Source organism: Pneumocystis jirovecii, assembly GCF_001477535.1.
Source record: "Pneumocystis jirovecii RU7 chromosome Unknown supercont1.1, whole genome shotgun sequence".
NCBI lineage: Eukaryota > Fungi > Ascomycota > Pneumocystomycetes > Pneumocystales > Pneumocystaceae > Pneumocystis > Pneumocystis jirovecii.
Genome location: NW_017264775.1, coordinates 484868 through 508555, shown reverse-complemented (window position 1 = coordinate 508555; position 23688 = coordinate 484868). Strand labels below are relative to the sequence as shown.

At 22.8% G+C, this 23688-nt stretch overlaps 9 protein-coding genes and 1 non-coding gene across 10 annotated transcripts; 5 read left to right on the top strand and 5 right to left on the bottom strand.

Moving 5' to 3' along the window:
• Positions 1-112: 112 nt before the first annotated feature.
• Positions 113-1296, top strand: T551_00263 (uncharacterized protein; the record flags this gene model as incomplete). Its single annotated transcript, XM_018372530.1, has 4 exons — positions 113-354; positions 395-788; positions 829-1004; positions 1050-1296. The coding sequence occupies 4 exons, from the start codon at positions 113-115 to the stop codon at positions 1294-1296; spliced, it is 1059 nt and encodes a 352-aa protein (XP_018231470.1).
• A 362-nt stretch (positions 1297-1658) lies between these two features.
• On the top strand, positions 1659-1732 carry T551_05001. The gene has a single exon. It is a non-coding gene; the product is annotated as a tRNA-Val (tRNA).
• Positions 1733-1955: 223 nt separating this feature from the next.
• T551_00262 (ATPase-activating ribosome biosynthesis protein) lies at positions 1956-2772 on the bottom strand (the record flags this gene model as incomplete). Its single annotated transcript, XM_018372529.1, has 7 exons — positions 1956-2297; positions 2344-2378; positions 2426-2441; positions 2488-2577; positions 2622-2654; positions 2705-2720; positions 2768-2772. The coding sequence occupies 7 exons, from the start codon at positions 2770-2772 to the stop codon at positions 1956-1958; spliced, it is 537 nt and encodes a 178-aa protein (XP_018231469.1).
• A 2012-nt stretch (positions 2773-4784) lies between these two features.
• Positions 4785-6112, top strand: T551_00261 (uncharacterized protein; the record flags this gene model as incomplete). The annotated part of the gene is made up of 4 exons (XM_018372528.1): positions 4785-4797; positions 4843-4970; positions 5014-5344; positions 5385-6112. The coding sequence occupies 4 exons, from the start codon at positions 4785-4787 to the stop codon at positions 6110-6112; spliced, it is 1200 nt and encodes a 399-aa protein (XP_018231468.1).
• Positions 6113-6844: 732 nt separating this feature from the next.
• Positions 6845-9916, bottom strand: T551_00260 (uncharacterized protein; the record flags this gene model as incomplete). Its single annotated transcript, XM_018372527.1, has 15 exons — positions 6845-7138; positions 7179-7343; positions 7373-7464; positions 7508-7793; positions 7864-7938; positions 7980-8156; positions 8201-8397; positions 8443-8521; positions 8566-8643; positions 8688-8882; positions 8924-9097; positions 9143-9717; positions 9764-9796; positions 9836-9861; positions 9903-9916. 15 exons carry the CDS (start codon positions 9914-9916, stop codon positions 6845-6847), a joined length of 2460 nt encoding a protein of 819 aa, XP_018231467.1.
• A 978-nt stretch (positions 9917-10894) lies between these two features.
• On the top strand, positions 10895-13230 carry T551_00259 (uncharacterized protein; the record flags this gene model as incomplete). The annotated part of the gene is made up of 7 exons (XM_018372526.1): positions 10895-10966; positions 11012-11570; positions 11616-11850; positions 11894-12146; positions 12189-12212; positions 12258-12538; positions 12582-13230. 7 exons carry the CDS (start codon positions 10895-10897, stop codon positions 13228-13230), a joined length of 2073 nt encoding a protein of 690 aa, XP_018231466.1.
• Positions 13231-13395: 165 nt separating this feature from the next.
• Positions 13396-13965, bottom strand: T551_00258 (mediator complex subunit NUT2; the record flags this gene model as incomplete). Its single annotated transcript, XM_018372525.1, has 4 exons — positions 13396-13491; positions 13535-13637; positions 13686-13766; positions 13811-13965. 4 exons carry the CDS (start codon positions 13963-13965, stop codon positions 13396-13398), a joined length of 435 nt encoding a protein of 144 aa, XP_018231465.1.
• A 908-nt stretch (positions 13966-14873) lies between these two features.
• On the top strand, positions 14874-16364 carry T551_00257 (uncharacterized protein; the record flags this gene model as incomplete). Its single annotated transcript, XM_018372524.1, has 6 exons — positions 14874-15128; positions 15181-15238; positions 15286-15572; positions 15612-15898; positions 15941-16125; positions 16171-16364. 6 exons carry the CDS (start codon positions 14874-14876, stop codon positions 16362-16364), a joined length of 1266 nt encoding a protein of 421 aa, XP_018231464.1.
• Positions 16365-16739: 375 nt separating this feature from the next.
• On the bottom strand, positions 16740-18520 carry T551_00256 (uncharacterized protein; the record flags this gene model as incomplete). Its single annotated transcript, XM_018372523.1, has 16 exons — positions 16740-16839; positions 16884-16924; positions 16965-17073; positions 17136-17143; positions 17189-17212; positions 17259-17402; positions 17451-17756; positions 17800-17829; positions 17879-17934; positions 17981-18055; positions 18098-18145; positions 18187-18250; positions 18294-18321; positions 18367-18378; positions 18421-18455; positions 18503-18520. 16 exons carry the CDS (start codon positions 18518-18520, stop codon positions 16740-16742), a joined length of 1098 nt encoding a protein of 365 aa, XP_018231463.1.
• A 1232-nt stretch (positions 18521-19752) lies between these two features.
• On the bottom strand, positions 19753-23435 carry T551_00255 (uncharacterized protein; the record flags this gene model as incomplete). The annotated part of the gene is made up of 19 exons (XM_018372522.1): positions 19753-19795; positions 19845-19948; positions 19999-20133; positions 20173-20369; positions 20413-20491; positions 20532-20635; positions 20681-21075; positions 21117-21135; positions 21178-21375; positions 21417-21621; positions 21664-21846; positions 21894-22078; positions 22124-22275; positions 22320-22446; positions 22492-22647; positions 22693-22861; positions 22909-23069; positions 23111-23341; positions 23384-23435. The coding sequence occupies 19 exons, from the start codon at positions 23433-23435 to the stop codon at positions 19753-19755; spliced, it is 2895 nt and encodes a 964-aa protein (XP_018231462.1).
• Positions 23436-23688: the final 253 nt, after the last annotated feature.

Here is a 23688-nt window from a genome sequence, read left to right as displayed (position 1 = left end):
GCTTTCAAGTTTTTTTTTTTTTCTTTTTTGATTCTGCAAGTTATTTTCTCTTTTTAAAGTTTTGAGTAATGATAGCGTTAAAGTTGATCGGTTCGAGATTGTTTTAAAAAAAATGAATCAAGTTAATGAAGATTTTAAAGGACTTAACCATTTTACGTCTTCTTTTCGTATTGTTGCTTGTACTTATGAAGGCTTTCTTTATGGGATTGATACGACATTGTTTTTCAAAGAGGATATGAAAATAAATGTACATTTTAATTTAATTTGGATGTTTGAGTCAAATAATGGTAGTATTCATTCAATTGCTGTAGGAGGTAAATATCTTGTATGCGGTGGTATAGATGAAGTAATTAAGTATGTTTTTTTGTTTAAAATATCATTTTTGATAAAAAAGGCTATACGATTTGAAAAAAAGAAAAGATCTTGGATCTCTTTATCATCACTCTGGAACAATTACAGACTTGGCATTTTCTTCAAAGACTTCTCCTAAGTTTCTTATATCTGTTTCCGAAGATGGCACAATGGCTATTTTTCGTACTAGAGATTGGTTACCTTTTATTACAATAAAAACACATCATGGTCGTGTGAATTCTATTTCTATTCATCCAAGTGGGAAAGCTGCACTTACTGTTGGATCAGATAGAAATATTCGCTTATGGAATATGGTAACTGGGAAAAGAGCTGGGAAATATAGTTTAAATGGTTCTGAGCCTTTTTGTATTCAATGGAATACATTAGGTGATCACTATGCTGTATTGTTGAGCAAAGAAGTAATGGTATATGATATGGTAAAAAGTGTTTTGAATAAATATTTTTTGAATAATTTAGTCTGCAACACTTGTATATCGTTTCTCATCATCAGTTCAATTTAATTCAATTCATTATACTATATCAGAAAAAAGTCACGATGAAGTTCTTGTTTTGGGTACTCAGAATGGGTATTTACAAATACATGATTTTAGTAATGGGAGATTATTGGAAAGTTTTGTTGCACATGAAAATAGGTATTTTGTAAATTCATCAAAATATATTTATTATTATTTAAGTAGAATTAAGGCTATTACATCATGTATATGTCGTCCTATTAATTCCTCTTCTTCTTTTTTAGTTCTTGTAACTGCTTCATCGAATGGTTTAATAAAATTATGGTTGGAATTTCAAAAATTTTCTTTTCTTGAAATAGGAAAATATAACTGTGGGGAAAGTAGAATAACTTGTATAGATGTTGTTAATTCTTTTTTTGAAAGTTTAAAGGAAAAAACAGAAATTGTTGAGTGGAAAAATAGTGATTTATGACATAAAGCTATGGTTAATGTTGAATTAGATGATAAATTTAATGAAAAAAAATTGGTTATAAATGTTTGGTTTTATTTCAAAAAAATAAGTAATTTTCTCTTACTAGATATAATCTATATTTTTAATATATTTTATGTTTAAATATTGTTTTAAAGTTTTATTGTTAAATTTTTTCAAGTAAAATTATACTAATTTTTTTCGTATTTAAATTATTTTTAATTTAAATATTTAAGTTTAAATTGTATTTTAAAATGTTATTATTATTAAATTTTATCTATTTTAATGATATTTAAACATAAGTTATATTTAAATAATTCAAAAATCGTATTTTTAAATATTAGTTTCTATAAAAGTGTTGAAGAGATTCGGTGGTCTAGTCGGTTATGGCGCCAGCCTAACACGCTGGAAGTCGGGAGTTCGAGCCTCCCTCGAATCATTTTTCAATTTGAAATAAGGCTTGACATATAATTATTTAATATTCTTCATGAAAATTAATTGTTAAAAAACAAAAACTCAAATATTTAAAACAATCTGATAAAATAAAATTAATAATGCAATATAAAAATTACATTAAAGTTATTAAAGATTTATTTAAAATACTGAATGAAAATGTGATGAACATATAATAAAAGGGTTTTCAAAAAATAAATTAGTAAAATTTAACCGATATTCATTTTATCAACATGAAATCTGACTGATTTTTTTTTAGATAATAAAGGGATTTTTATTATTTCAGTTTCTTTTTGAGATATTTGTTCTAATTCTTTTTGTTCTTCTGTTAATTCTTTGTTAGAAAATTGTTCAGGATTCATTTTGATTAGTTTTTTGGCTTCTTCTAATAGTTTTGTCTTATTTCCTGCCATACGATGTTTGTAAAATATACGTTCTCGTCGTGTACGAATTTCAGACACGCGATTAATGGCTTTAAGAGTATTTGCAACGACATCCCTATTATAGCGAATAGGAATATTTCTACGAGAAGCAAATGTAAGTGTAGTATCCTAATTTTAATAAATATAATTTAATACTATATCATTGTTAACTTACGATAGCCATTTCTTTGCCAGTAGCTTTCCTAAAGGCTTTTATGATGCATTAGAGATAGATAAAAATATTAAGTGGAAAAAACCTTTTGTCCATGCCACCTAAAAAAGTTAGTTTTTCGTTTTAGTAAATTTGAAAGTGATAAACCTTTCTAGGATTACGTCTCATTTTAAAGTTTTTATGACATTTTGATTTGCAGAACCGAAACTCTTTAGCATCATTTCTTACAAATATAATCTATGATAAAATTATTTTTTTCTATAGATGTTTTTTTTTATTACACCATGTCCTGGATAAATTGGTCCTGAACAAAACTAATAAATTAGTAATAGGTTCTCAGTTATTGAAAGATGGGTATAGTCACATAACATGTATAAATTCTAATTAAACATTAGTGTACCGTATTATATAATGATTAGTATATCACCTCATTTGATAAAATTTTTTTAATGAAATATTTTATAAAAATAGAAACTAAAAATTAAAAAAAAACTTTAGGGATACAAATGCTTTGTTCTTTAAAATTTTGAAATAATTGTTTTATAACAAAATTTATTGAATAAAAGATTATTTTTTGTTATTGCATTTTCTTTTAAAAGTTGGTTCGATGGATAAATCTATGATTTTAGTAAAAGTTAAATTGATTTCTGAAAATTACACTTAATAAGAGTTAAACTAATTAAATAAAATGAGTTATACGAATTCTATACATTTCCAGTATATTTTAAAAATAAATAAAAAATAAATATAATAAAAACAATAAATAATAGAAAAAATAAAAACAATAAATAATAGAAAAAATATAATAAGTAAAAAATATTGATATTTCTAAAAAAAATACTATTCATGTCCATATATAGACGAAATACCTCATAACCCTTCTTGGCAATAAATACTTATGATTAGAAAAATAAAAGTTATTATATATTAATTTTTTTCTAGAATCGGAAATTCATTTGAAACAAAAATTGACAATAGTTGAGTCAAATTTTGTTTCAGATATACAATGTGTTTTATATTTAAAAGATTCGTTGATATTTTCCTTGTATGATATTTATTGCTACAAGTATAATTAGCATCTTTTTGTAAAGTTTTGCAAAGATTGGTTAAGTTTTTTTTGAATTTAAATGTTTTTATGGTATTAAGATTTTTTGGATGTTTTTTTTGGCACTAGAATAATAAATATTAAGATTATCTTTTTTAGAAAACTTTTTCCAGTTAGAATTGTTGATACTTTTTTGTTATTGAATAGTAGAAAGAGGTATATTAAATGATTTTTTTGTATATTTTATAAGATATTTTTCAAACATTTTGTATATATTTGCTTCTTGTTGTGTTATTGAAGTTTTATTATAAACTAGGTTATTTTTGTTGTGATTTTCATAGGCTTTATTTGTATTTTGTTCAGAAAAAAAATCCTTTTTTTGTTTTCAACTTTTTTTTATGTTACTACAATGAATCAATTATAACCTAGTGAAAAGATATTATAAGTTCTGTTATTTATTGATTTTAGGTTATATTTAGAAAAAATTGTATGATTTATAGAATTCTAGCATAACGATTTTGTTGTATATATTGTCTTAATTGGGTATTTTATTTTTAAAGGTATTATAGTTGGCTTATAGTTATGAGATACTAAAGAATTACTATCCTATAATCTACGTTTTACGCTATATATTACTCTGATCCATATAAGGAAAATAGACTCTTAAATAAGTGTTATTAATATTATTTTCTGTAGTTATTATTTTTCTGTTTTCTAATACTTGTATTTTTGTGTTTTGTAATATTTGTGTGTTTTGCAATTTTGTGCTTTATATTTTTTATGGTTAATTTTCTTTACTTTAAGGATCCTGAATCTGACACATCTTTTGTATTTTCTTCATTTAAATTACAATTTCAGTAGATGAAATTTAAGGTTTGTGTTATAAAGATAAAAAAGTATTAATATGTATGATAATTATGTACTTAGAAATTTAAGTAGGTTCTTTTTTGTTTAATTTAATGTTTTTTTTTTTTTTCTTATTTCAATATTAAATATATAGCTAATTCTTTGAATAAATTAAAAATCTTTTATGTCTGCATCTACCTTAATCATATGTTGACTTTTAAATAAAATAGGGTTAGGTTTATGATATGTTATTTGGTTTAAAATTATTTAATATTTTAACTAATTTTAATATTTTACATAAAATGTATGTTTTATACATGTTATTTTTATATAAATTTGTGAATTAAACGTAATTATAAAAGGTAATGAATTCTGTTTTTAAAGTATAAAAATAGACTTTATTGGATTAGACCACTGGTAAATACGTTTGTATTTCGTTAGGATTAGGGTTTTGACGTACTATCAATCTGGAGACGACGTGTTAGCTCCTATTTAAGTTCATCACGAATAATAGAAAGATAATGAAAGATTTTAGGTAAATTAGTTATTGTGAATGAGTGTTGAAGGTAAGTTTTCTTCTCTTTGAAAATGTCTATAGAGATGAAATTTAGAGTTCCCATCAAACAATCCGTTTCGATCAATTTTGATGGCTTCAGTCACAACTCCAGAAGGATCTAATCCATTTCTTGATAAGACAGAGCGTAAGAAGAGTAGAGTTCATACGGCTTCTGCTATGTCGGTGTGTTTTTTTTTGAAAAAAAGGGTGGATTAAAAGGCTATAGAAGCCTATATCATCTTATGTATCATCACGTATGACGTTTTCCCGAAATCATAAATCGGCTTTGCATTCAAAGCAAGAGGAAAAGGTTGCGGTTTCCCGTCACGAGCGTGCAAGAAGTAATTCAGAAAGCAATGTTTCTGATTCACATAAAAATGTTTATCGAAATTATAAACATTCCCCTCTTAATAAAGAGAAAGAGCATGAAAGAGTTTTATTGAAGGAGAATTCTAAAGAAAAGTTAAAAACCAATGCTTATGATAGGGAAAGACGATCACGCATACATGTAGATCGTATTGATTTGCTTGATGTGACTGCTGTATATGGATCGGGGGGTATGTGTTAATTGTTTATTTTAAGTTTATAAGTTTTTAGCATTTCATCATGATGGACCATTTGATGCTTGTAATCCTTATCGTAATAGGAATTTTCAAAAAGATCCTTTATTCGCTTTTCCTAAAGATAGCACTTCTATGTCTTATGTTAAATTGGAAACTGAGAACTCAGGGTTCCCAATTGATAAATATTTTGGCCGTCGAGATATTGAAGCATATAATGAGTTTTCTCCTAGTGCTTTTTATTCTAGGAAAAAATGCTCTTCGAGCTCATCTAGAAGTTTTACTTATGAGTCGACTCAAAAATTAGACTTGCTTCACGGTTCAGAGACTGCTGGTCTTGGCACTTCAACTTTTATAGAAGGCTGTCATGCTAGTCGAGCAGCTATGCAAAGTCCTGCATCACTATTTAACAGTGAAAAGGATGAAAAGGATAATAAGCTTTTTGGTTCTCGGAGTCATTCAAATATTGATAATATTGATTTAAATTGCAAACGCAGTTTTGTTCAACGTATTCGTGGTGCAAAAAAGAATTCTCAGTTCAATGATTCATCTGTTCAAGTTGTTAATTCTTCTCTTGGGACTTCAAAACAATTAGATGTAGAAAAAGGTATGTTTAGTAATAGAAGGAAAAAAAAATTAATACCGCAAAATAATTTTTCGGTAACATCTGATAACTCTGAGTCGTCATGTACTAGTAAAGGATTTCTTAGTCGCGTTCGTAGTTTAAAAGTAGGAGATACTAGGAATAATTCTAGAGAAAATTAGTGATTGGTTTCTTCTGAAAAAAGATATACTATGAAGTCATGTAAAGTTTTAAGATAAATGTACTTTGAAGAATATTTTTGATACTATGTATATGTTTTATTTTGTTTTTTTTTTTTTTTTGAAATAATGTTTTTATACAATGTTGATATAATATATAATGTTTTTTAAATTGAATTGTATATAAAAATTAAATTATTTAATTTATAAATAGAAATGGATATAATTTATTTATGTATATAATAAAATTATATATTTTTATAAATAAGTAATAATAATTTAATGGAAAAAATTATGATTTTAAAATAGTTTTTTTTATTAGAGATTTTTTAACATAAGTATAAAAAATTAGTAAAATTATTATAATTATTGAATTTTTATTTTAAAAAAAATTAGGTATTTAATGTTTTAAATTTGAATTGGTTTATAAATTTATATACTATATTTAAAGGAGTTTTATTTAATGTATATAGATAAAAAAATATTTAAATTTAAAAATGCATTAATTTTATCAATGTTTTTGGATATTATTTTTTGTATAAAAGATATTGAATTTATCTAAAAATAAATAAAATTTTAAATTGTAACAAATATATTTACATAAAAAGTAAAATTATTATTGATCATAAGAATAAATTGCTTTAATTAAGTTGTATTTGTATTAATGAAGAAATTTTAATTTCTATTTTTGTGTTATTTAAAAACATAAAATATCTATTTAAAAATATTAAATAATTAATTTGATAAAGCAGGTGATATAAATTCATCCTCATCACTAATTTCAAGACTTTTTTCATTATCCGAGTTATGTCTTTTATGTATAAAATCTTCACAGTGTCTTCGTTGATATGATGATGCCGCAATTGCAATATTGAAAAATCTATGTCTTGAATCTTTATTCTTTAATGTTGTATTGTTCTCTATAATAGTTTCTTCATCTTTTTTTTCCAAAGTAAAATGTTTATAAGGTAATGGTATATCACGATTAACTTTTAAACGTAAAACATTAATTGAATGTTCATTTTCAACCTTTATAAAGTAAATTAAATATTATGAAATAATTTCTTACTCTAAATATGTTCCATAGAAATCTTCGAAAAACTTCGATTACACTAATAATAAATGTAACAAGTGATAAATATTTAGTATTTTTAATATAAATGAAATATAATATCCATGAAAATCTTAATATCGGATCAAATATTATTATTAAGTAATAAACCTCAAGAATAAGCTAATATGCTAACAATTAGAAACATTTACCCAATAATTTTTAAATATTAAATTGTTTTTTAAAAAAGGATGCTCTGCGTATGGCTGTATTAATGAAAAGTCCATAAATAGATCCCAGAAACCTAGTATATTATAAATTTGACATTATACATATAGAAAGTTTACTATTATAGAGAGAATTTATTAAAGCAAAAGTAATATATAAGGCTTTATGTTTTGAATCATTACTTATTTTCCAAATAGAAAAAAAAATATATGTTAAAATCGTGCAGGTATATTTTCCTGAATTGATAAGATGTGGAAATATATTTCTGGAATCATAATATCTTCTTAAACATTGTAAAAAACGAAAGATTCCTGGAATTGTTTGAAAAAATCCAGCTAGTCTAGAATATGATGTATCGCATTCAATTAAATTTTTAAAATGGTGATTGTAAAAACAGAAAAATAGCTATTTTTTAATTAATGTTATTTATAAAAAAATAAGAATTACTTTCTTTTATGTTACCAAAACAATATACTAAACTATTATATTGATCTCCTAAAAAAAAATCTCGAAATTGAACAGAACATAATCCTGAAAAAAGTAAACGAAGCTAAAAAAATTAATATTCAATAACAAGTATATTTGTTTTACGTTTGAAATAATAAACCATTTGCGCGATTTCTTATGAAAATATGGTAATGGATTTAATAATATTATAGCAATTATTGAAGTAAAAAACAATGGATAATAGTTAGTCAATGATGTTGAAAAGTTTCTAAAACTAAGCCAAAAGAATAGTGAAAATAATAAAAAAATAAAAGATGGTATCTAAATTTATAAGATTTAAAATAAAAATTATAGTATAAAAATACTTCTAAATATTGTTTCCAATCTAAATTGTGCCTTGTATCAAACTCAAAAATAAATATGTAGTTTATTCTTGATTTTGTCCAAATATAACAATTAAAACCAAAAAGAAGTAAAAATAACAATATAATAAAAAATCCCCCCCATATTTGAAGAAGATATTTTTTTACTAAGTCTAATTCACCGACTAATATTTTATTTGCTAAAATTCGTTATCAATGGTCATTTTTATAACCTTCTAAAATACCATAAATTAATCCTTCTATAAGAAGTGGTAGTGAAATTCCAAGATATAGACCAACTCTAAATAAAGCATTAGCATAATCCTTTTTATTAACATTAGTAATATTCGTAATAAGAAATAATATACTGTAGTTTTTTGTTTAGTTCGAAGTTTTTCTATAGCTCTTTTTCTATTATTCTTTTCGAAATAATATGCAAAAATATTCTTAATAGTATAAGTTTACAACAATATATATATTGTATTTATACTTCTGTTTCTGTCATTAGATCATTACTGATTTCACTAGATCCAAAATGACTTTCAGTAATTTTAGGCATGTAAAATTTTAAATAATTGATGCCTGTAACTTTAGTTATTTTTTTCAAAGCCTTTCTAAATGCTTCCATGTTCATTGTACGGTAATTTTTTAAAAGCTCTGTTTCATGATAAAAATCAATAATAGCCTAGAAATTTAAAACTAAAAAAATAAGAGTTAAATGCTTACTATCTTTAACTGTTTTTTAGCAATTTTGCAAGCAATGTTTTCAGAAATATGATTTTTTTTTTCATGCTTAATATTTTTCTTTTTCGCAAATCTAAAAAGTGTGTAGATTTGATGTAATAGTGTTATAGAATTATCTATCCAATTTAAAGGTCTTTTGTTTTTTTTTAGTTTTATCTAAAATTAATATAAATTTAAGAATAAAAATAGCTAAATAGTTACATCTTTACTTTTTTGCCTATTATTCATTTCGTGTAATTGTTTTTTTATTTGTTGAGAACGCAATATTGTTTCTTTTTCTTTTTCTTTATAAAAATTATCAACTTTTTGAAGTTCTTTATTTAAAAAAATAAAAAATTGAAATATTTCGTCGTTATTATCAAGTGACTTGAAATACAGATCTGAATTTGTATTATTGATATTGTATTTTCTGTGACCTGCTATGTATTGAGAATATGAATCTAGAATATATGAATTATTTTCTAAACAAAATGTATCATTAGTTAATTTCGTTGGGAAAAATAAATCTATATTATAATTCTTGTCATTTTCGTACGATTTTTTATGTTTTGTAATATTAGATTGAAATTCTGTATTTAAAGTGAGTTCTGTTGGCTCTGTTATTTTCTTAAAGAAATGAGTATCTAAAGTGTTGTTATAATTTAAATTATCTTTTGAAAAATCATTTAAATTTTGATTTTTTAGTAAATTATCTATAAATGGTTTTTCATATAAGATTTCATAATCTGATAATTTTAGATTTTTCTTTTGGGAAACTTTTGTTATGAGCTTTTTTGCTATAGATATTATAAGTTATAAAAAGTATATTATTAAATAAGGTACCTTTTTTATAGTTGAGATATTTTTCGCTCCATTCTGAAATATTAATAAAGCAATAAAAGTAATATCAAATACCTGATACTAGATTATTTTCAAGTTTTCTAAAAAAAATTAGATATTTTAATTTTTTTCTGAAAATTACTTAGCATATTTCATTGAATTATAATTTGATTTCTGATAAATTTGGTATTATTTTATTTAAGCTTTTTATATATAATCCAAAATAAAAATACTATTATTTATTTATCTTTAGATGTTTATTATTTTATATATTAAGATTATATTGATTTTGTTTTTATTTTAAATTATTTTTAATAAATTTATTGTAATTAAACTTTTAAATTTAAAAATTTCAGGAAAATTATATTTTTTAATAAAAAAATATGTTAATTGTATAATAAATTATAGAATTTTATTTTATAATAATGAAAATTATTTTAAATTTATTTAAAGGTTAGTATATATGTAATATTTGAATAGATATTATTATTAAATATTTTAGGATTTATGAAAATTTTTTAATATTTATTATAGTAATGTGATAATTTTTAGTATTATAATATTTATAAAATGGTTATAAATGATATTTTATTACTGAGATTAACGAGTTTTATTTGAAATTTTGTTTTTTTTTAAAAAAAAATTAAAGGTTTTGATGATTTTTTTTAATTATTATTTTTAAAATATTTGTAATTGTAATTTACTTGAGTAATTTTGTGTATTTCTGTCTCTAGCATTTTGAATTATTTTCAAACAAAATAACTTTAAGAGATATATAGTTTTTAAGTTTTTGATTTTTTTATTTATTTTTATGTTATTTTATAATTTAGTATTTTCAAAATAAAAATTATATTTGTTTTATTTTTTGTGATAAAAAAATAGTAATTAAAATTATGAATAGAGTTTTTGAATCTAAATTATTATATTATATTTAAAAATATAAATATTTTAATTTTTTCAAAATTTATGCATATTAATTTAATGTCACGTGATGATAACGTTTTTCAAAATATTTTGAAAGTTCGACGAGTTAAAAGTTGAAGGTGTAAAATTATTTTTATTGTAGATTTTGTTTTTGTAATTTTTTTTTTGTTTTTTTATATTCTAGATATTAATACTTTAGTGCTTAACAATATGGTTTCTTCAAATTATAACAAAAGTCATAGGACTGACGAGTTTATGATTGCATCTGAAATTAGAGCTGCGGTATGTTTATTATAATTTTGTTATTTTCTTACATTTTATTGGAAGTCTTCGAAGTACAGCATGAGTCCATGTCGTTCTGGTTCCAAGTTTCATAAAAAAGATCCCTTTTATACTCAAGTTTATCAGGATTCTTATTCGAATGATGATGTTTTGTCGTGTAATGAACATGATGATTTTAAAAGATATTCTCAGTCATCTAATGAGCATGTTTTTGAATTGAATAATCGTCGAGCTTTGCGTTCTATTGACAATCATTTTGTAGATAATATAAATAGCACTAAATTGCAAAATGGTTGTACTTCTCATGAACATAACAAGCAAGTTCAGTCATATTTAAATGGTCATGATATATCTAGGTATATTCAAGATGATAACTTTGATTTATTATATCCTATTGTTAACAATGGGACGTTCGTGCGAGAACATCCTCCTTTAGACTTGTTATCTAATTCTCGAATTAAAGGACCAAAAGTTGGAATAGATATGTCTCTTAATGCTGCTCTCCATGTTGGAGGTGGATTTATTCGAGGACATTTGCAGATTACAATTGAATCTTCCAAGGTATTATTAGGTAGTATTGCTCTTGATTGTTTGGGTGTTGAAAGTATTTTTATAGTATTTAATTTTGGACTAAATTAATATTTTTAAGGTGTAAAAAGTAATAAGTCACATATATTATTTAGTATTGCTAAGGAAATGATGGAATTTGAGGATTCTCCATTAAATCAGCTTGTATATACAGATATTGGGCAATGTCCAGAAGATGGGTTTTGGCCTTCGCAAAAATGTAAAGTATCTGTTCCATTTGATTTACATCTTCCTTTGAATGTAGGTCCTGGAACATTTGAATGTAAAGATGGACAAATAAAATACTATATTTTTGCGTATTAAAACGATTATATTTGGTTTCTGTACTAATTATTAAAGAACGCTTCGTTATAAATTAAAAGACAAGATTTTTTTGTCACGAGTATGCAAAAACTTATTATTATTTACAGCTCTACACCCTGATCGAGCTCTTGTACCAACTGAACATCCTATAACATGTATTGAAGAAGGACCTTTGTTTTGTGGAGGAAAAGGTTCTTTAAAGGTTGAAGCAAAACTACATAGACCAGTATGGATTTCTGGTCAATTAGTATTTGTAGAAGTTTGTACAACTAATCATTCAACACGTACTGTAAGTATTGTTATGCTAAGTAAAATATTTTTACATTATTAGGTTAGGAAAATAAAACTTGAATTGGTGAATATATGGTGCTTTGATTTTTGCAAATAATAATGTGTGAAGATTCGTCAAGTTATTATATATAATAGTCCTCCTGCTAATACTAAAGAACAAACACTTATTCATGAAAGAGTACCAGATTTCATTAAAACAAAAATTTTATCATCATCAATATTATATGCAAATGATCCTGAAGATACAAGAGCTTGGAAGGGCGTTGAACCAGATACTAGTGATTCAGTTATTTGTCAATTATCAATTCCTTCTGCGCAACTTACTGTAAATGCTGGAAGACATTTAGCAGTTAAATATTTTATTAATATTTCAGTGGGAACAGCTTTTACGTAATTATATAATGGCAATAATAGTGTATTAATGTATTGTTAGATCAAAAGTTGTAGTTCAAGTTCCTATTCTGGTTGCAAATTTATTATCACTTGATATTGCATCACACAATGTTACTGATGTAGCACTTACCATGGCAAAATATCATGATTCGAAACCACCTGTTGATAATATTTCTTCTCGTGCATTTAAAAGTTCTTGTAGAGATGTAAGTTCACCACAACATGCTATTGGATGTTGTAGCAGTGAAGAAAGCGAGGATGTTTTATCTACTGTACTTCGAGAAAAGCTTAAACCTCTTGATATAGAAAAAGTTAATGATGAAGGTTCTTTACATTTTGTAATTAGAGAAACAGGCAATATCAATAATTATTGTCCTCGACGATCCAAATCAGTGTTTCATCCACGAAAAAGATATTCGAGTTGTAGTGGGCATTATGAACACTTAAAAGCTGTTCCTAGAGATAGTGATGATGTAAGACAGGCATTATCTCATGAATATCGTGCTCCTAACATGGATATCTCCACTACTGCATTTGGATTTAGTAATGAATTATCTCCTATTTCTTTAGCAAAATTAAATCAAAAGCAATTGCGTCCTAGAAATAGTCGAGGGAGAAGTAATAGTGATCCAAATAGTGATCGTACTAATCGACGTACTGATCTTCCTGAGACTGTCCAAGAAGAATAATAATTATTTTGCAATCAAATGTGGAATTTAGTTTATTACTGTGTAATGTTATTTTATTATTTCAGGGTAAATTGTTAGATAACTTGCTTTGAATTAAGAGAAAGATTATGTTTTTTTTGGAATTATAGAATGTTTAGGGTTTTTAGATAAGTTTAAAATGAAAACTTAATTTTTATTGGTATTTTTTAGTATTTTTTCAACTTCATTTATCATGTTTGGAAAATTGTTTTTGATATCTTGAGCTAGAATATTGCGGAAATTCTGTATGGTTAATAATGATTTTGATTTATAATAGATAACATACTGTTACTGCAATAGATTTTCCATTAACATATTGATTGTCTTTCTGAACTAATTCACTGAATTGTCTAGTGTAAACGTCTGGATTCCGACCATCTTCTATATAACTAATAGAAAGTTAAGAATACGTAAAAATTTTAGAAAATATAATTAACTCGATGATATCTTGAGGTATTGTTTCTGACGTAAAAACTTTATTTGTATATAGAAATTTATAATTGTTTATTATATCTTTTCTATAATTGATTTAGAAATATTTAATGTGATAAAAATAAATAACATTTTGTTGAAAACTGTTTGATTTGTTTTTGGATCTTCGAAGTTATTAATAATTATGCTGAGATCATGAAGATTATGAATAAGGGATTCTAAATGTTTCTCTAAATTCACAAGGTTATTAAAAGTAAAATTATTGTTAAGCGAAGATTTATCCATGTGATAAAATGATAGATAAAAAGTTTTTATAGTACTTTGAAAATTATAGGTACTTTTTAATTAGGTTTTGTGTTTCAGATAAATTTGTTTACGAAATTATGTATAAGAATTATAAAATTTAAAGTTTTTATTATATTTATATAATTAACAAAATATTTTGATGATTATTTAAATAAAATGTTTTTATTGACTATTTTTAATGTTATAAATAATTAGTCTTTTTGAGTAATTGTTTAAGAGTTATTGTATTTTATATAATTTGTATTCTTATTTTGTATAGTATATAAATAATGTTATTAAAGTTTTGTAAACTTTATATATTTATAATGAAGAATATTAAATATGTTATTTCTAAAATTTGTGTTATAATGATAAATATGATATTATATGTTCAAAATACAAATATTTGTATATTAAAAACAGATAAATCACTTATGTTAGGAATTAATTATTGTAGATTAATATGATATAGTTGATAAAAATGTAAGATTAATAAATAATAAATATTTAGATGCTTAATTTACATATACATGTATATTTTATTTTTTAAGATATATAAGTAATTATTGAGTTAAAGCTGACATTTAGAAAAGCATATATGTTTTTAATTGCGTATATTTTTTATAAAAATAATTTATTTTGAAATAATTTAAAAATAATGATTTTGTATTTATAGAAATAAAAATATATTTAACTATAAAAGAAATAAAAAATGATTTTTGAATTATGTTTTTTTATTTTTAATTTCAATTTATATATATAATTCAGTTAAAAAAATTTTATAATTTCTTTATAATTTTTTGTTAAAAATTTCAATTTAGTGTTATCGTTAATTCTAAAGATTGTTTTTATTTTAAACAATATTAATATGAAGTTTATGTATTTTGATAAGAAATAGTTTCATTTTTATGGGAAATTATAAAAGTTATTCTTTAATAGGGCGATATTTACCTTTTTTAAGAAATTATAATTTTTCCGATAAACTTCCTTCTTTAACTAGTTCACCATTGGTAGATGTTGAACTATATTCTATTATTGCTATTATTTGTAGGGATCATGTTAATATATGGTATGAGCAGATGACTCATGATAAGAATTTTGTTGAGGAATTGTTATTTTTAATTTCTCATATTGTTAAAGAATTAGAAAAAAGATTTTTTATGGTATAGTTTTATATGAAATTAATTTGCTTATCATGATTAAAAAATAATATAGATAAAACATGACATATTGCTTTTAGATAGCATACCCATGATTGCTATTAAACATATTAGTGGGAAGTAGTTTTTTGTATTGTGTAGATTAAATTAATTTATATAGATATTCGTAGAGCAGAAAAAATAATATTAACAAATATTAATTCTCGTAAGACTTTTGATGATATATTTCGCGGATTCCAATTACATACTGCTTTAGATTCTCATGAAAGTGAACATTTATATTTGCGTTTAGTAGCTGATAGTTTGATTACATCTCTTTTACCATCTAATGATCTTAAATCTGAATGCGAAAGAGTTATAATAAGAGAAATTCTTTCTGATTTTGTTCTTAAAAAAATTATAGATAAACTTAGTGAACCTTCTATTTTATTTGAGATTATTACAAAGGTATGTTTATATATTTATTTTTTAGTTTTTGATTTTTAGTTAATTATTAATTTAAAAAAAAAATCCATTAAAACTAAAAAAAGTAGATTTTTTAATATGTTTATTCTTATAAAACTGCATAATTTTATGTTATTTTTATGGAAAAATTTATTTATGTCTATTATAAATCCTCCACAGTTTGAGGTATTAAATATTTTTGATTTAGCTGGTTTCAATTTTATCTTCGAAATTTTAGAACTTAAGACAGAAAGTCCTTACATATATGTATTTATTCGTTTTTTTTTAATTCCATGTTTTTTTGTATTTATTGGTGATATGATTTCAATGTAAGTAAATAATTAAATATTAATATATTAATGACTTTTTAGCAAGTTTTCTGAATTTTGGAATCAACATATATTTACAGAAGACCTTGCAATTAGATGTTTTCGATCATTGAGAATTTTGATTGGGTCTAATAATTCTTCGGATGCTTCTAAAATTCAATATTGTAAATACGATAATTATGAAATTAAAGAAAAATTAGTGCTAGAAATATATACAAGTATACCAGGTTTTCTATTTTATTGTTTAAATGTATTATTTAATTTAAAGTTAGTGTCTTTTAGAAAACTTTTTTTTGGCTCTAATGAAGCTTTTAAAAATAAGATTAAACGAATTTTTAGTTTATTTGACTCAAAGTTGGCTAATAAGCATTTTATAATTTATATTCTTGATCTTATAGTGAGAAATATAGTATATGAGCTATCAGATACTACTCCTGAGCGTATTTATATACAAAGAATTATCTAGTTAATATATGCATTTAGTATTAATTTGAATTGATTTTTAAATTTTGTTTTGATTAGATATTTGTTTTATTTGATTTTTTTGTTTTAATTATTTTTACCAAAATATATTAAGAAAACTTAGGTTAATGATGTTAAATTTAACAAATGAAAATATTATCTTGATTATATAAATGATTATTTTTAAAAAAGAAATATCCTTTTTATTCTATTTAACGTGTTTTATTTATATTTTTTTATGAATTTTGATATCTAAATGTTTTAAACTTTTAATAGCTATATTTAATAATAAATATTTAGTATTATATATTTTTGTTAGATTTTTATTGTTTAATTTATATAATTGGATTTAAAAGAAATAATGATTTTTTTATTGTATTTATTTCTTGATAATAGTACATACATCTTCGTCCATTAATATATGATTAGCACCAACCCTCTGATGATTATGTTTTACAGAGTTACCCCATACATATGCACTGAAAAGTATTAAATATATTTTTATAAAGATTGTCATAACTACTGTTTAAATTGCTTAAATATGGATTTATGGATAGCATTACACTTAATATTAGTACTTATTTATGTATTTTAGGGCACATACAAAATCTTCTATAGAGCATGAATTTTTTTTTAAAACTATTGGATCAGAATAGTCAGGCGGTAATCCTTTAGGTTTTGTATAAACTCTTATTAATTCGAGATGTTCCCACCTGAATTAATGTTAATTAGTGTTAAATATATTTAGACGAAAAAAAAAAAACTATTTTAATACATTTTTTCCTATTATTATGTTAATAACGATATTTTTACAACATTAATTATTACAAGTAATTCGTCAAAGTTCCATCCCTATTATAATCTATAAATATATAATTAGGATAGTAATAAAACTTACATGTTGTGCTGAAATAGGTACTGCATATGGTATTTTATAAACTAAGTTGAGTTCTTCTATGGAAATTTGATCGATTTTATTAAGAGCATATATAGCAGGAATATAAACTCTGTTTCCTTCAAGTACATCGATAAGTTCGTCTACCTGGTAAAATAATTGTATATATTTATATTTATAAAATTATATACATACAGTTGCATCACATCTGAATGTTATATCCGCATTATTGATACGATATTCGCTTAATACTGTTTTAATTTCATCATAGTCCATGTTTGTTAGTGGAACTGTATTAGATATTGTAATTCCTCCTTTTTCTTTTTTTTTGAATGTAATCAATGGGGGTTTTTTATTTAATCTAATTCCAAACCCTTCAAGTTCATCTTCTATGATCTTTTTATCTGTAAGAGGTTTAAGAATGTCAAGAATTATATAAATAAGACTGCAAGTTCTAGCAACTGCAATAACTTGTCGACCTCTACCTTTTCCATCTTTTGCCTTATTAAGTTTAGAATATATAATTTAAAAATATATAATTTACACCCTGAATAATACCAGGTAAATCTAAAATCTTAAACATATATATATATGTATATATACAAACATATAATATAATTTACCTGAATTTTAGCACCTTTATATTTAAGTATACCGGGTACTGTGGTTAATGTTGTAACTAGTTATACTTTTAATTTTATATTAATTAAATGAAAAAATTGTACATTCATATGCAGCTGCTTCACTATATGTTCCTGTAAGTTTAGACATTAATGTACTTTTTCCAGCTGATGGAAATCCTTTATATATTAACAATATATTTAACTATATATTGAAATTACCAATAAACCCGATTGATGCTGCACCGGTTCTTGAAACATCAAAGCCAACTGTTCTATAAGAAAATGTAATAATAAATAATAGATATTACTTCCTGATCCTCCACTTGTACTATTAGGTGATATGAGTTCACGTTTTAACTTTGCTAACTTGGCCTTTTTGTTTTATTAAAGCAACAATAAAAAATATTTAAAATACTTTTAAAAGACCAAGATGTTTAGCAGTGCTAACATAATTAATAATATTTTGTAATTAAATGTACAATCGTTACGCTTTGTTTTTTCTGGTATATTTAGAAATTTCTTATTAATAATAAATAACTTACTGTGTACGTGCCATTTCATCTTCTATTTCTTTAATCTGTAATACAAATAAGAGTTTATATGGTTATATAATGTTAGATAAACCTTCTCAATAGTCGTCATGTTGAATTTGCACTTAAATTTCTATATTAAAAGAATTATTCAAAAAAAAAAAAAAAAACAAATCTGAAATAATAATAAAATGTATGAAAGAATTTATAAAATAAAAAATATGTAATATCGATACTTAAATTCTGATATATTAATATATAAAATAGTATTTTTTATATAGATCATAAATCAAAACATATATTATAAAATGTAGATTAATATTTAAGTTAAATATAAGTGTTTTGTTATAATTTATTTTTAATTGATGTTAATAATAAAATTCAAAAATAATTTAATAATTTTATTAATGAATAAATTTAGTAATTGTATCGTTCAATATTAATAACAAATATAATAAATGATTGATTTTTTAACGTTTTGTCAATAATATTGTAAGCATTTTTTTTTTTAAAATATTTAACATATATTTTGTTTTATCTGTATTTTAATATTAATAAAAACATGTAAAAAATTTATTGAATTTGATTATATCATTTTAAAACATTGTAAAGTACTAAAAAGCATATTATTTAAAATATAGAAAATATAAATTTTATAATCTAATTTATATGATAATATTTTATGATATTAAAATTAAATTATAATACGTTATAATATGACATAGTCAATGATAATTAATTTAATAAATTAATAATAAAATAAAAATATAAAATTTATAAATTTATATATATATGATTATTATCATGAAATATAATTTTTATAATTCTAACTAAAATTTAATATTTAAAAAATGTATGATCTATGTAAATTATTTGGAATAATATACAGAATATATTAGTAATATTAATATTAATACTAATGTACATAATTATATTAAACATTAATAAATACATAATAAATACAAATTCATTTTATAAAATATTATATATCTTTATCACATTTTATAAAATTTCTTACATTTTTTTATATTATAAATTTATCTTTATATTTTTTTAAAAATAAAATTGCAGAAATCTAAAAGAAATCCAAAATTTAAAATATATTATATATTTAAAATATATTATATATACATTAAAAAATCTATAATTTGCAATATTGTAGTGTTATTTTCCAATATAACATTAAAAACACTCTAATTCACTAATTAATGAAAAAAATATTAATATTATTTAGCATTTTTATAAATAATATCCATTTTACTGAAATAACAATATATTAAAATACAATATATAATTTTATTCATAAATACATTCATAATTATACATTTAGTGTTTTAAATTCATCTATAAAACTATAACAGCTAAATTTTGTTCATTATCATCTAATCTAATAAAAATCAATATGATATCAAAATATTTTTAAAAATATAACATACTCAAGCAATTTAAATAATTCAGTAGATACAAATTCATTACCAGAGTCATGCTTATTATCATTACATACAAAATAAGGCTTTTTTATCTCAAGAGTAGGTATAATCTAACAAAAATTAACAAAAATTAATATTTTCTATATTTTATATTTTTTACCTTTATTAGAACTTCATATAAAATTTCATACCCTTTAATTTTCGATTCAAAAACAATATCATAAATTTTTTCAAGATAACTAATTACTAAATGTGTCTTTAATTCAACTATCCAGGGGGCATTCTTAGATATACACTAAATTACATTAATTTTTTTTTAAAAAAATATTATTACCAATTTAGCTAAATGCAAAAACCCAAGCTGTAAATCATTAGGAACTAAAGTACACTTTTCACATAATTTCTTTTTATCATTCATATTATTTAATGAAATATTATTATAACATTCGATACAAAGATAACCATATAAAATCTCCTTTAAAACATAAAGTAAAAATTCCATATTTTGTATATCATTAGAAACCAATTCCCCTAAAACTTGTAAATTATACATGTAAAAGATAATTTCGAATACAAAATATAGAACCGTTAGTTTCTCTAAAAAGGTGTATTATATCATTAATTTTATTAATTAAAAAAGAATCGCATTTATCCTATTATTTATTAACCATAACATATAAACAGTCAAATTACAAAGAATCTGATAGATCTAATAATTGACATAGCCAAACATATAACATCAATACTATCTGTTTTCCAATCATCTTTATATATTTTTATCAAGTCCAAAGTAACACCTAAGAAATTTTAAACAATTCTTTTTTTTTTTTTTTTAAACATACCAATTATTATATCCATTCTAGAAAAACCATAAACAATAATTTCAATAAAACGAGAAAATTTTAAATTATTTGGCATATTAATATTACCAATCTCTTGTCTCGACAAAATAGCAAAAAGCTGAAGATTTGTCAAAATAAAATTAATCAACAAATGATCTAAAAATGTTTTAATAGCCCGAAACCATAAAATATATTTAACATCTATAACACTGGAACTAAGTAAAGAAATAAGTTCATATTGTGAACAAGCATATTGACTAATTAAATGTCCTGGAGGCAAATAAAGAAGAATAATAATTAAAAATTGATTTATTCCTATAATTTTACGAAAAAGATTTAAAATATGAGATTCACATTCACCTGAATTTACCAAAGCATCCAGAACTTTAAATTCTCTAGAATAAATTAATTTATAAAATCAAATTATATTATCTACCGTATTAAAGTACATATTACTAAAATTTTTCAAAAAAAAAAAAAAATATTTTTAAACTTACAATACATTATCTTAGAGAATAACTTTAAAGTCTTAATATCAGAATTACTCAAAAGAGTATCACCAGATTTATTATTTCTATAATATTTTTTAGAAATAGATGCATCACTAAAATTAACAGTTAATGTTTCTTTAATAAGAACATCAATAAGAATGTTCTTTGAGACAGAATGTAGAAAATATATAAGATTATTCCAACCTAGCAATCAACTCTTAACCAAAAATGAAAACATTACTTACATTGAAACTCAATCCAATATCTATCATAATCTAAAAAAATAAACAATATAAACTCAATAACACTCTTTTCTTGAACCGGTTCAAGTATAGAGAGAGAACATAATTTTTTAAACCATCGAAGCAATTCAGTCAACACTGTAATAAACATAGTTTTAACATCATGGACATCTAAGTATAGCGACCAGATTTCAGAATTCAACAACCTCTAAAAAATAAATATTTTTTAAAAAAAATCTAATAATATTACCTTTAGTATCATAAGAGACCTATCTAACTCATTTTTACAAAAACCCCTTTCATAAGCTTGAATTTCTTTATCATTATCAATTTTGCCAGCAGTTAAAACAAAAATTACTAAATGCTCAAATTCAGAAGCAATAAAATTATCAGTTTTAATTAAAATATCACGTTGCAAAAGCCAAAATAAAGTCTAAAAATCATTCAATACTATTAAAAAGTTAGACATTTAAACTCAACAAATTCATTAGAAAATTTCAATATATATCTATTAGAACATTTTAAAGAGCTTTCCCATAACCAACTAAAAAAATGCAAACATTGATATTTTGATACAATCAACAAATTCATCTGCTCTGCAAACTCAGTCCGTCTTACATTATCTAAAAGCATTATAATGCGTTTTATTATAAAACTCTGATCCGCTAAACCAATTAATAGATGAAATTTGATATTTAATAGGATTTTACATGTAATTTCATCCAATTGCAAACAAAATATAAATGACATAGATACTTGAAAAGAAAGTTCAGGACTAGAACTTATAATTTTAAACCGTATATTATCAATTATCGCCCTTGATATCTGAGTATTGAGCTTACAACAATAGTTTGTAAATTCACTAATTAGCTATCAGATATTATCGAATATAAACATAATATTAACCAATCATTATAGCCATTGGGCATAAGCCAAGAAGAAATAAAAAGAGGAGGAAGCCATAATTTATATTGAAATTGAACCCAATTCAATTTTTCAAGCTCAATATATTCTAAAAGCCCAGAAACCACAACTATTATCATATTAGAATACAACTATTATAAATACAAGTCTAAACATTTTTGCTCCATAAGGACGGAAATCGACCGTCCAAACACTATTTTAGAAATATTACCATAAACGTGTCTAATAACTTTAATAATATCATCATATTCAGGAGCATCTTTTGCTTTAAATGCAATCTGAAGAAAAATATCAAAACCTTTAAAATTAACTACAAAGTTAGAAAAACAAAAAATTTAAACAATTTTCATCTTACAACATCGCAAAATATTTTTTTTAATACTATTTTTAATGTCATTTTTCAAATAATTATTATTGTAAAAAGAAATCACTAATTCAATGCACTGAACATATCTCAAAGAATCACTTTTAATATCATCAAAAAATATATTTGTAATATCATTATTTTCACGAGCAAAATATGTCTATAATGAATTTAAATCATCATGCTAACTAATAAATTCAAACTAACCTGATACAATGTCAAAATAATTTTTGATATTAAAGTACTAATATTTAACATGCAATTATTCAAATTATCAACATTATTCAAATAAACCCCACTGATTCCCTTATCCAATTCAGAAATAATTCTCAGTATCCCATTCAATATTTCATATACGAAAAGTAACACTAAATTCATTAATAAAACACAGATATAAAATCAGCACTACAATTATGAATATGATTAGATAGATGCCTTTTCTGAAATTCGGTACCAGAAAATAAAGAAACTTTTGATATCACGTTAAGAGAATAATAACGAATAATAGAACAAACAACAAAATCATAAAAAATAATAGCAGAGTCAAAAGAATAGTTTTCTATTTTCTTGAAATATTTTAATAAGTCATGAAAAACATCAGTGAAAGTTGCCAAATCAGTTATACTCATAGAAGATAAAGCTAGAGCGTTAAGTTAAATATAACTAAAATTTAATATAAAACCAAGAATTTTTGTAACAGATTTTTCCAGAATTTCTATACAAGTCTCATCCATTACATTATACTATAAAAAAAAAAACAATAGTCACTAATTTAAAACAAAAATTCAAACAAAAACATACATATAAGGTATTATATCCACAAATATTATGTTGCATATTATTCATCTCATTTTTTTCATAAAAACATTTCATTCATGAAAACCAAATTAAGCACTAAAGATGTATGAAAGGTATCTAAAAATCATTATTATTGCACTTAAATTTAAAATATAATCAAATATATAATTTACCGTTTTAAACTATAAA